At 39.3% G+C, this 13,349-nt stretch overlaps 1 protein-coding gene across 1 annotated transcript in view; it reads right to left on the reverse strand.

Moving 5' to 3' along the window:
* Positions 1 to 292: 292 nt before the first annotated feature.
* LOC139451064 (Y+L amino acid transporter 2-like) overlaps positions 293 to 13,349 on the reverse strand; it is a 51,214-nt gene continuing 38,157 nt past the window's right edge. The window contains exons 5-10 of the mRNA XM_071232866.1: positions 12,170 to 12,293; positions 11,519 to 11,622; positions 11,203 to 11,299; positions 6,244 to 6,393; positions 5,179 to 5,356; positions 293 to 1,326 (exon numbers count right to left, since the gene is read on the reverse strand). Of these exons, the coding sequence (XP_071088967.1) occupies positions 1,262 to 1,326; positions 5,179 to 5,356; positions 6,244 to 6,393; positions 11,203 to 11,299; positions 11,519 to 11,622; positions 12,170 to 12,293 (718 nt within the window). The 3' untranslated portion in view covers positions 293 to 1,261. The remainder of the gene's footprint in view (positions 1,327 to 5,178; positions 5,357 to 6,243; positions 6,394 to 11,202; positions 11,300 to 11,518; positions 11,623 to 12,169; positions 12,294 to 13,349) is intronic.

Below are 13,349 nucleotides of genomic sequence, written 5' to 3' on the forward strand. Positions count from 1 at the left end.
CCAGAACTCTTCAGTTGGGTAATACAAACGTGTAAAACAATCTACAGCGACGACAGTTCTATATTCTGTGGACACAAAATGTTACCCAAGACAGGCCAGAGAGTGCTCCATTCAACCTTGTCATGACAAAACAGGGTGAAACTACGGTACCATATTCACCGCAGTTAGTGCTCTGGGTACTTAGAAAATTTATAAAGAGGGGCGGTTAGGTTTAAAAAAATAAATGAATTGGTTCTCTGACAATATTTTTTGAAAATATAGTGCGGGCATGCAGAGACTTTTTATGTGTTGTTGTTGTTGCTCAAACTAGTACCGTATGTAACCAAATAAACTCCTGAGTACAATCAAGCTGGGAAAGGCCCTCCCAATATAAATGTATGCCTTGATGAGTAAAATACTGAAATACAGTATTTGGCTATCATTGGATTTGGAATATTTAAGGATCTTGTTGGTTTTCTTAAAATGGAAATAAAAACGAAACGCGAGGCAAATTTTATGATGATGCAGGCAGTGCCTGAGAACCAAGACTATTATTTTTTTAGCCTTATAAAAATTCTACAATTTGTTAAACTTGTAAAAAATCGAGTAGCCGTCAACAATATTAGTTCAAACGTCGATGAAACAAAAATGTTTTTGATGATAGATACAAGGCAATAAAATTCCCCTTCTCAATGCTGTTTTCTGTACGACAATTGTACTACCTCATGTCATGTAAATGTTCAGTCTTAGTAGGGCAACTTGCAACAGCGATACTTAGGGAACGACCATTTGACATTCTGGGAGGAGGCCTGGGACATAATCGAAAAATAAATATTGTCTTAGAAAATGATTCAAAAACAAATTATGCTTCAGACATTTCAACGAAAGAGCATGTCCAGTGAAAAATTACCTTCTATTTAAATACCAAAATGTATTTTCAAATATTTTCTGGACCAAATTATTATTTTTTTTAAAAAACTCCAAGGACCCCAAGAATATTAAATGTTCAGTTCCTAAGCATTCACAGACATTGTCCTATTTGGTGACATAAATATTAATGTGGCTCTCATGGTTATCAGCATGCAGAAAAACAAGTGCAACTTCGAGACTTAATATATTGCCACGCCCCTTCATACAATGCATTGTTTCTTTGTTAATGAGTCTAAATTAGTCAAGAACCTCATTACTGAGGAGCCTAACTTGTCCATTAGTCTGTTAATCCTTACTAGTTACTTCCAGGAAACTACGACCATCAATTCGGAGACTACTAGGACACTAATGCTTAATCTTCTTTCAGTTCTTCTCGTGCTGCGTAGAACAGTTTTTGGGTAAACCTTGTAGTCGTATCTGCAACACAGGATGACATGAAATATAATCTGTTCAAGCCCATGTAGGGCTGGGACGATTCACCAAATGTGCAATCCGATACGTATCACGATACCTTGTTCACGATACGATGCGTATCACGATACTTTCATATGCTCTTAGTGTAAGCCATATTTTCATATAGACAGGAAGGCCAAATACCGGGAACACTGACAATTTACAGTTGGCAGTGTCAAGTGTGGCACAATGGATTGATATCTTTAGGTTTTCACAGCTAATCAGAGTTGGGCGTAACAGTTATTACAGAAAACATTTAAGGTACGGTATGTATCGATATTTGTACCTAAAGTACTCACGGAAATGAAAAAAACCTGTTTTTCTCAATTTAAAAATCGACACAAAGTGTTACGTCGCTGTAAATACGAAATAACAAAACAACTCGAAAAGTACTAGTCTGGATTTGCTAGTTTGATCTCGGTGAACAATACAAAATGTACTTTACAGGAGGTAATTTGTCGTCACTTTCAACATTAAAAAATAAAACTAAGTCCAAATTGACATAGCAGAAACAGACTATAGGCATTATGCACCTGTTCTCACCTGTCGTCAAGGTGTCATAGGTCATGGACATTCACCTTGATCTACTTACACCTGGTTCTGCCCTGTTTCACAATAGTCTGTTTTATTCACATTTTTACACACTTTTACTTGTAAAAAGGCATAAAAACCTGTGATATGCTGTACTTGTGCCAAGGCCCAATTAGTACTAATTGAGTTGTTTGAATATTTACATATTTTGTATATTAACTGCATTTATTTAAGATCTGAGGTCGAAAAACATTTTTTTTTCATTTCCGTGAGTACTTTTTTTTTTAGTGTACCTCTGTGATTGAAACTCGTATCGAGAAGTAACAAATCACAATCCCCCGATACATCAGTGTGTCATCCCACCGTGGTGCGCAATGCACATATGTTTTGATTTACACAAAATATTCATATATAAATGGAGACTAAGGGTCAAATTGTACCTACTTAGCACAGTAATGTGTTACTAATAATTGATACACCAGACAACGGGTCAGACTGTACCTACGCAGTAAAGTAACGATTGCTTGTGTGACATATTATTGATACACCTGACAACGGGTCAGACTGTACCTACTCAGCAAAGTAACGATTGCTTGTGTGACATATTATTGATACACCAGACAACGGGTCAGACTGTACCTACTCAGTAAAGTAACGATTGCTTGTGTGACATATTATTGATACACCAGACAACGGGTCAGACTGTACCTACTCAGTAAAGTAACGATTGCTTGTGTGACATATTATTGATACACCTGACAACGGGTCAGACTGTACCTACTCAGCAAAGTAACGATTGCTTGTGTGACATATTATTGATACACTAGACAACGGGTCAGACTGTACCTACTCAGTAAAGTAACGATTGCTTGTGTGACATATTATTGATTGACCAGACAACGCGTCAGACTGTACCTACTCAGTAAAGTAACGATTGCTTGTGTGACATATTATTGATACACCTGACAACGGGTCAGACTGTACCTACTCAGTAAAGTAACGATTGCTTGTGTGACATATTATTGATACACCAGACAACGGGTCAGACTGTACCTACTCAGTAAAGTAACGATTGCTTGTGTGACATATTATTGATACACCAGACACCGGGTCAGACTGTACCTACTCAGCAAAGTAACGATTGCTTGTGTGACATATTATTGATACACCAGACAACGGGTCAGACTGTACCTACTCAGTAAAGTAACGATTGCTTGTGTGACATATTATTGATACACCAGACAACGGGTCAGACTGTACCTACTCAGTAAAGTAACGATTGCTTGTGTGACATATTATTGATACACCTGACAACGGGTCAGACTGTACCTACTCAGCAAAGTAACGATTGCTTGTGTGACATATTATTGATACACCAGACAACGGGTCAGACTGTACCTACTCAGTAAAGTAACGATTGCTTGTGTGACATATTATTGATACACCAGACAACGGGTCAGACTGTACCTACTCAGTAAAGTAACGATTGCTTGTGTGACATATTATTGATACACTAGACAACGGGTCAGACTGTACCTACTCAGCAAAGTAACGATTGCTTGTGTGACATATTATTGATACACCTGACAACGGGTCAGACTGTACCTACTCAGCAAAGTAACGATTGCTTGTGTGACATATTATTGATACACTAGACAACAGGTCAGACTGTACCTACTCAGTAAAGTAACGATTGCTTGTGTGACATATTATTGATACACCTGACAACGGGTCAGACTGTACCTACTCAGTAAAGTAACGATTGCTTGTGTGACATATTATTGATACACCAGACAACGGGTCAGACTGTACCTACTCAGTAAAGTAACGATTGCTTGTGTGACATATTATTGATACACCAGACAACGGGTCAGACTGTACCTACTCAGTAAAGTAACGATTGCTTGTGTGACATATTATTGATACACCAGACAACGGGTCAGACTGTACCTACGCAGTAAAGTAACGATTGCTTGTGTGACATATTATTGATACACCAGACAACGGGTCAGACTGTACCTACTCAGTAAAGTAACGATTGCTTGTGTGACATATTATTGATACACCAGACAACGGGTCAGACTGTACCTACTCAGTAAAGTAACGATTGCTTGTGTGACATATTATTGATACACTAGACAACGGGTCAGACTGTACCTACTCAGCAAAGTAACGATTGCTTGTGTGACATATTATTGATACACCTGACAACGGGTCAGACTGTACCTACTCAGCAAAGTAACGATTGCTTGTGTGACATATTATTGATACACTAGACAACAGGTCAGACTGTACCTACTCAGTAAAGTAACGATTGCTTGTGTGACATATTATTGATACACCTGACAACGGGTCAGACTGTACCTACTCAGTAAAGTAACGATTGCTTGTGTGACATATTATTGATACACCAGACAACGGGTCAGACTGTACCTACTCAGTAAAGTAACGATTGCTTGTGTGACATATTATTGATACACCAGACAACGGGTCAGACTGTACCTACTCAGTAAAGTAACGATTGCTTGTGTGACATATTATTGATACACCAGACAACGGGTCAGACTGTACCTACGCAGTAAAGTAACGATTGCTTGTGTGACATATTATTGATACACCTGACAACGGGTCAGACTGTACCTACTCAGCAAAGTAACGATTGCTTGTGTGACATATTATTGATACACTAGACAACAGGTCAGACTGTACCTACTCAGTAAAGTAACGATTGCTTGTGTGACATATTATTGATACACCTGACAACGGGTCAGACTGTACCTACTCAGTAAAGTAACGATTGCTTGTGTGACATATTATTGATACACCAGACAACGGGTCAGACTGTACCTACTCAGCAAAGTAACGATTGCTTGTGTGACATATTATTGATACACCAGACAACGGGTCAGACTGTACCTACTCAGTAAAACATGGTAAAGTAACGATTGCTTGTGTGACATATTATTGATACACCTGACAACGGGTCAAATTGTACCTACTCAGTAAAGTAACGATTGCTTGTGTGACATATTATTGATACACCTGACAACGGGTCAGACTGTACCTACTCAGTAAAGTAACGATTGCTTGTGTGACATATTATTGATACTCCAGACAACGGGTCAGACTGTACCTACTCAGTAAAACATGCTAAAGTAACGATTACTTGTGTGACATATTATTGATACACCTGACAACGGGTCAAATTGTACCTACTCAGTAAAGTAACGATTGCTTGTGTGACATATTATTGATACACCTGACAACGGGTCAAATTGTACATACTCAGCAACTTAAGGATTGCCCTTGGTTTCTTCTTCCACATGACCCCCAGGAAGTAGACAGGGATCCCGGTGGCGATCATGATGATGCCCATGAGACACTCCATGGGACTGGACGTCAACGGCGTGATCAGCAGGAACAGACAGATCACCAGAAAGAACACCGGGAAGAAGATGTTCACCTGTAGCCATGACAACCAGGATTAGTGAGGGAGATAGGTTAACTGAACTGACTAGTATCATTGAGGCACAAACTTAAAAGATGGTGTACACTCTGCATAAATCCATGCGAAGTTTTCACTCTGGTTTTTACAGTAATCAACTCCATAAACACAAAAACAAACAAAACAAATATTTTTAAATATGTCAACAATAACTGCAAAAGAGACCAACTGTTTTAACATAACATTATCATACAGCAAAATCCCGAAAAATGGCACATTTCTACTAGTCCTTACAATACCTTAACTATTGGGCAGTTTGGCAAGGTTGGTCAGTTGGTTTGTTGTTTAACGCTGCACTCAGCAATATTCCAGCTATATGACGGAGGTAATAATCAAGTCTCGACCAGACAATACAGTGATTAGTATCATGAGCATTGATCCACACAATTTGGATTGATAACATGCATCAACCAAGTCAGCGAGCCTGACCACCCGATCCCGTTAGTCACCTCTTGTGACAAGCATAGTCACCTTTTTTCGGCAAGCATGGGTTGCTGAAGACCTATCCTACCCCGGATCTTCACTGGTCCATAGGACTAGTGCCAATTTCTAATATAAGGGTAATGCTATTTTTCAGGGCATTATCATTTGCAGAAGACCAAGGCAGGGTAACAACAAGTCCCACCTTTTAACGTCTTTTGGTATGACGCAGCCGGGGATCAAACCCCAGACCTTCCGCTTCCCGGGCAGACGATCTACCACTAGACCACGGAGGTGGTCCCATAACATTTGGAACAGAAACAATTTTCTTAAAGCAAAGTTATCAGAAACATAAGACCTACAATCAATAACATTCCCCTAGTGGAGACTTTTCATATAACTTTGGCTTCACAGCGATGCCTTACCTTGATTGGACGTTCCATATTTGGACGGGTATATCTGAGAAACAGCAGGCCAGCCACAGAGAGCGCAATGAAGAGTGACTCCACGAACGACCCGTAGTTGATTAAAGCGTACACATCATTGCTGCACAGCATCACCAGAGACATGATACACTGAAACACATGATCAACCCCGTGACATGGCACATTGGCATACTCAGTCATGTGAACCTTGCCTGCAGAAGTGGAATATGGGGCAGTGGAGGTCCTAGTGGTCAAAGAGGTCTAGGGTCGGAGCAAACAACCAGCTTTGACCTCAACATTGGTGCAATGTGTGAAGCATTGGCTTGATACACCAAACACCTGTCTTAGATCCTACATGGGTACAATGTTTGAAGTAGGGCTGCAACGATACAGGAAGGCCACGATACGATGCGCATCTCAATATTCTGGTCACGATACGATACGTATCTCAATACGCAATGATAAAAAAGTTAAAACACCAGAAAATAATTAATGTACTCCACCAGTGATACAACTTCAAAGGATTTTTATGCAATGGTCGAAGAAATTGTATCTGAAATTATTGTTTTATCAGGAATAAGATATTCCAATATCGTGTTACCTTATTTGCAGGTATATATATATTTAAAATTAAAAGAACGACAAGTGTAGCATTTTGGTACTGGTGATTGCTGTTGCAGGCAATTTTTACGTTAGAACAATTTGACCAGTCACCGTAGGGACTTCCTGTGCTACATGTATTTCGATTGTGAAAACGTTATGTTGACATATATTCGCCAAATTGCCACAAATATGACTTTTAACGAGTCAAAGTATGGCATATTTAATAATGTATCCATTCTCTAGCAACTAAAGTTTGTTTTAATGCGTCAAAAGCGGTAATTTGACCGTGGTTGTTGTATCTCTTCACACACCATTTCACATAACTTTATGAAAACAATATTAAATGAAATTTTGAATAAAATTAATAAAAATATTAAAAAAAACAAGTCCAGATATACAATGTGCACGTTTTAATAACAAGATAGTATAATAATGGTATTGTATTTCGTACTTCAGTTTGGATTTGCTGACTGGTATTGTCGGTGTTATGTGCTTGAGGTGATCAGCTGATAATGTTTTTCGAGATGGGGAAAAACATCTGTCGGTGTAAAAACTGAGCTTATTAAAAATGTAAGTATGTTTTTGGGAGCAATGCGATAGAGCGCGCTATAACCAAGTTAGCGGTTTATTGAAAGGCACAATAGCGAGGAAAAGCTGTACTTGAGATTTGCGTTCCGTATCGTGGCGTATCGAAAAATGGGCCCACGTTTATCGTATATCGTATCGTGGGTCAAGTATCGTGATGCATCGGAATATCAGTGTATCGTTTCACCCTGAGTGTGAAGCATTGGCTTGTCATACCAAACACCTGTCTAAAACCCTACATGGGTACAATGTGTGAAGCATTGGTTTGTCATCAAACACCATCCTTAGATCCTACACGGGTGCAATGTGTGAAGCATTGGCTTCATCAAACACCTGTCTTAGATACTATACGGGTACAATGGGTGAAGCATTGGCTTGTTACACCAAACACCTGCCTTAGATCCTACATCAGTACAATGGGTGAAGCATTGGCTTGTTACACCAAACACCTGCCTTAGATCCTACATCGGTACAATGTGTGAAGCATTGGCTTGTTACACCAAACACCTGTCTCAGATCCTACATCGGTATAATGTGTGAAGCATTGGCTTGTTACACCAAAAACCTGTCTTAGATCCTACATCGGTACAATGTGTGAAGCATTGGCTTCATCAAACACCTGTCTTAGATCCTACATGGGTACAATGTGTGAAGCATTGGCTTGTTACACCAAACACCTGCCTTAGATCCTACATCGGTATAATGTGTGAAGCATTGGCTTGTTACACCAAACACCTGCCTTAGATACTACATCGGTACAATGTATGAAGCATTGGCTTCATCAAACAACTGTCTTAGATCCTACATGGGTACAATGTGTGAAGCATTGGCTTGTTGCACCAAACACCTGCCTTAGATACTACATCGGTACAATGTGTGAAGCATTGGCTTCATCAAACACCTGTCTTAGATCCTACACGGGTACATTGTGTGAAGCATTGGCTTCATCAAACACCTGTCTTAGATCCTACATGGGTACAATGTGAGAAGCATTGGCTTGTTACACCAAACACCTGCCTTAGATCCTACATCGGTATTATGTGTGAAGCATTGGCTTCATCAAACACCTGTCTTAGATCCTACACGGGTACATTGTGTGAAGCATTGGCTTGTTACACCAAACACCTGCCTTAGATCCTACATCAGTATTATGTGTGAAGCATTGGCTTGTTACACCAAACACCTGCCTCAGATCCTACATCGGTACAATGTGTGAAGCATTGGCTTCATCAAACACCTGTCTTAGATCCTACACGGGTACATTGTGTGAAGCATTGGCTTCATCAAACACCTGCCTTAGAAACTACACGGGTACAATGTGTGAAGCATTGGCTTGTCATCAAACACCATCCTTAGATCCTACACGGGTACAATGTGTGAAGCATTGGCTTGTCATCAAACACCTGCCTTAGATCCTACATTGGTACAATGTGTGAAGCATTGGCTTGTTACACCAAACACCTGCCTCAGATCCTACATTGGTACAATGGGTGAAGCATTGGCTTGTTACACCAAACACCTGCCTCAGATCCTACATCGGTACTATGTGTGAAGCATTGGCTTGTTACACCAAACACCTGCCTCAGATCCTACATCGGTACAATGTGTGAAGCATTGGCTTGTTACACCAAACACCTGCCTCAGATCCTACATCGGTACAATGTGTGAAGCATTGGCTTGTTACACCAAACACCTGTCTCAGATCCTACATTGGTACAATGTGTGAAGCATTGGCTTGTTACACCAAACACCTGCCTCAGATCCTACATCGGTACAATGTATGAAGCATTGGCTTGTTACACCAAACACCTGCCTCAGATCCTACATCGGTACAATGTATGAAGCATTGGCTTGTTACACCAAACACCTGCCTCAGATCCTACATCGGTACAATGTATGAAGCATTGGCTTGTTACACCAAACACCTGCCTCAGATCCTACATCGGTACAATGTGTGAAGCATTGGCTTGTTACACCAAACACCTGGTTAGGGACCAGTACAAAAGTTTGATGTCAGATAAAAACCTTATTCGTTTTTTTTCTTCATGAAAATCATTCAGTTTTGGAGTTGCAGGTGGCCTCTTGTATCATGGTCAGTGATCTAGACATGGAATTTACAGATTTGAAGCAGGAGACATATTAAAAATACTAATTTTTAATGTTTAATATATTTCTTAGACTGGCTGCTTTTCAGTAGGGGGAGAGGGCTCAGGAAAGGAGAAATGAAAAATGTGTGGCCTTATGCTACATAAGTGAGTAAGTGAGTGAGTGAGTATGATTTTACGCCGCTTTTAGCAATATTCCAGCAATATCACGGCGGGGGACACCAGAAATGGGCTTCACACATTGTACCCATGTCGGGAATCGAACCCGGGTCTTCAGCATGACGAGCCAACGCTTTAACCACTAGGCTACCCGACCGCCCCTATGTTACATCAGAAGAGTGAATGTTGGATAACACTAATTGTACATGGTCGTGAAATATATTAATAGTTTTGTTTCTTTGTTGTTTATATCTTCCAGCTATATGATGGCAGTCTGTAAATACCGTATTTTCTTGAGTATAGTGCGCACTTTTTTTCCAAAAAACACAGCTGTGGTGAAGGGGGTGTGCATTATACACGAGTTAATGAGTTTTGATGTTTTTTCCCCCATGGAAAGACATTACCGTGAGCACGTAACATCAGAAATACCATGTCAACAAATCCATACTGAAGTTCGCAAATTATTCATGTAATTACACTGTCTGGCTATAAAAAGTGTTCTTAGTATATCTGGACTTATGTTTGTAACTTATTTCATTAATTTTATTCAAAATTCCTTTTAATATTGTTTTAATTAATTTCGGCAAAATCGTGTGTGAAGCGATCGTAACATCGCACAACTCACCCTTATTAACAGCAACCACGGTCAGATTACCGCTATTGACACCTTGAAACTAACTTAAGTTGACAGAGAATGGATACATATATCATAAATGCCATACTTTGAATCGTTAAAAGTCATATTTGTTTTTGTTGGACGATTCTATGTCAACGCGTAATTTTCGCAATCACGCGATCACGTGCACGGGAGCCTTGACGGGGAATTGTCAGACTGGTTCCATGTAAAAAATAATACCCGGCAATAGCGATCAGCTGCTTCGCTTAGGGTTATTATTATTTTAAATATGTCTAGTAAAAGCTGCATCCAAATTAACAAGATATTTGAATATTATTCTTGATAAAAAAATAGTTTCAGATACAACATTTGCCGATCCTTGCATTAAAATACTGTAAAGTTATATCATTGGGTGTGTCTTGACCGAATCACCGGTAGATTTCAAGAAAACGTGTGTGTCTGGCTTAGTTTACGAGAAAATACACAAGGTAATCTTAATCCCTTGAATTTTTATCTCAAATTTCGAATTTGTACTGACAAAGTTTCTCATCACCCGTTCGTTTGCCGGACTTCGCTAAAGGGGTACGGTGTAATTTTTTCTGCGCATAATATTCAAATTTCTTTTTTTCCAAAATATTGAATCCGCTAGAGGGGGGTGCGCATTATACATGGGTGCGCACTATACTCAAGAAAATACGGTACTAAAATCTGGTCCAGACACTCCAGAGATTGTGAGTAACGCTCCATGTGTGTACAATGACACGCTATCATCCAAGTCACCGAGTCTGACCATTACTCCAGAAGTCGAATCTCACAACCAGCCTAGGTTGTGACCACTTCAAGTCTAGAATCCCCAGGAGAAAGACGTATTGACATTTGTGGATCACTCACCCCGAACAACAATGAAGGCAATGGTGTCATCGTCTTCAAACTAATGGTTGCTAGGAAACCTGGCAGATGACCTTGACGTGCTCCCACAAAAAATAACCTGGAAGAAGTACACACATACCATGTCATTAACTGTAAAAAAACATGCAAGTAAATATTTACCTAAATGCCCAAAAAACAACCCCCAGATACATGGAATGCTGCACATACTTCACCCCTGAAGATCTTATATGACACAAATGTATGAAATATAAAATATTACATGATTAAACTTCAGTTGAAGATTACGTCGGGTGAGTGGGGAGAAAGTTCTGCTTACCTAGAAGATGTGAAGATTGCACCATTGAGACCACCAAATGTGGAGCAAGCCACAAAAACAGGCATAACCCAAGCCATCACTCCTAGAGTACGATTTGCAAAAGTCTGAGAAACAAACAAAGATAAATAGCATTAAAAAATATGATAGATGTGCTGTCAAGTGAATATTGTTGAGGATTCTCCTTTCCCAGAAAAAGATATAGATTATTCACTTGGAGTATAAATTGAACTATCAATGTATTGCCATTGTTAACCCTACAATAAAACTAAATCGTAAGGAAATAAAAACTACCAATAGTATTGTTGATAGTATGCATAACTATCGATAGTTGCAATTAGTTATTAATAAAACAAATTATGCAAATTTCAAATCTGCCTGTGTATTGATTTGCAAGGACAATGACAATTTCAGACTAGAGTTACTTCCCTTTGGTTTGAGTAGGAACAGGGACAAAAATGGCTAACATTGTTGGCAATACTTTTGTCATTTCTATAACATTGATTAATATAATTATCAGGCCTTTAAAAATAAAATGTGAAAGTCATAACTCCTTTGGTTAACATACAACAAAGACAGTTGTAGCATGAAAATCACTTGGAGAAACAAGCATTGATTCTTTTCGGTTTTATATCATTTCCCATGATGACTTACAACAGCTACTGCATCCGATTCTAACATTTCAGCAGGCGTCATCACGGAGAAGTATGCAACGTTTGCCATCAGGTAAATGACTGTCACCATGGGCATCGAGATCCAGATCGCACGGGGTAAATTTCTGAAAGAAAAAAACATGCAAATATTCAAATTTGCCACACACAAAAATACACGTAATACAAACAGACATTTTATATACTATGGGGCAAAACAAAGATGTCTTTTGTTTTTTATGTCATTGCAAATGGATAGAACTGTTGTAAATTTTGTAGGGGTGAAACAATGAATGAGTAGTGAGTTCAGGTAATTAATTTTAGCAGGTCTATCAGAAATTATGCATCGTGTATCATATCATGAGTGAGTATGATTTTACGCCGCTTTTAGCATTATTCCAGCGGGGGACACCAGAAATGGGCTTCACACATTGTACCCATGTCGGGAATCGAACCCAGGTCTTCGGCGTGACAAGCGAACGCTTTAATCACTAGGCTACCCGACCGCCCTTATCATATCAAGACAACTCATAAAGTATCAGCCACTACGAAACGTTTCTGGGTGCACCTGCAAAATGTTTTGAGTACCGATGCAGTGTATTGTTTGAGTCATCTGAAAGACATTGTTGAGGTCATTCAAATGTTATTGTGATGGAAGGTCGGAATGACATCACACTAATGATGTCATAGCTGAAGAATGTTGACGTCTTTCGACAAATTGTGGTTTTCTAGGACAGCGGTGGTGATAAAGGCATGTTTCTAAAGGAGAACTCAAGGATTACGAAATAATGGGCAATAAAGAAATCATTACACTAAAATGTGCATCTTACTGATTTTACGAAACTCATGTAAGAATTCAAGTATTACCTCACTCTCGCTCAGGAACTTCTGACACTCGTTTCGTTTTATCAGTATGACACACATGTTCGCGTGATAATCTCTATTATGTGAAATTTGTTCTATAAAATTCAAAAGTTTTAAAATCATATTGTACTTTCAAAAATAAACCTTGGAAGTATTTTTTGAGTGCTGACAAAGTGCCAGTACACTCGATTTGTTTTCTAAAATATTGCTAACTTAAATGCGATGCACATGTTGCTATACTCTTGGCTCTTCGGTACTGGTGACGTGCTTGATAACAGCCAGCCTGTTCAACATGGCAGCGAGGTCCATGGTTCGAGGGG

This window comes from Haliotis cracherodii, unplaced genomic scaffold (assembly GCF_022045235.1).
Source record: "Haliotis cracherodii isolate W230 unplaced genomic scaffold, xgHalCrac1.p SCAF_10, whole genome shotgun sequence".
NCBI lineage: Eukaryota > Metazoa > Mollusca > Gastropoda > Lepetellida > Haliotidae > Haliotis > Haliotis cracherodii.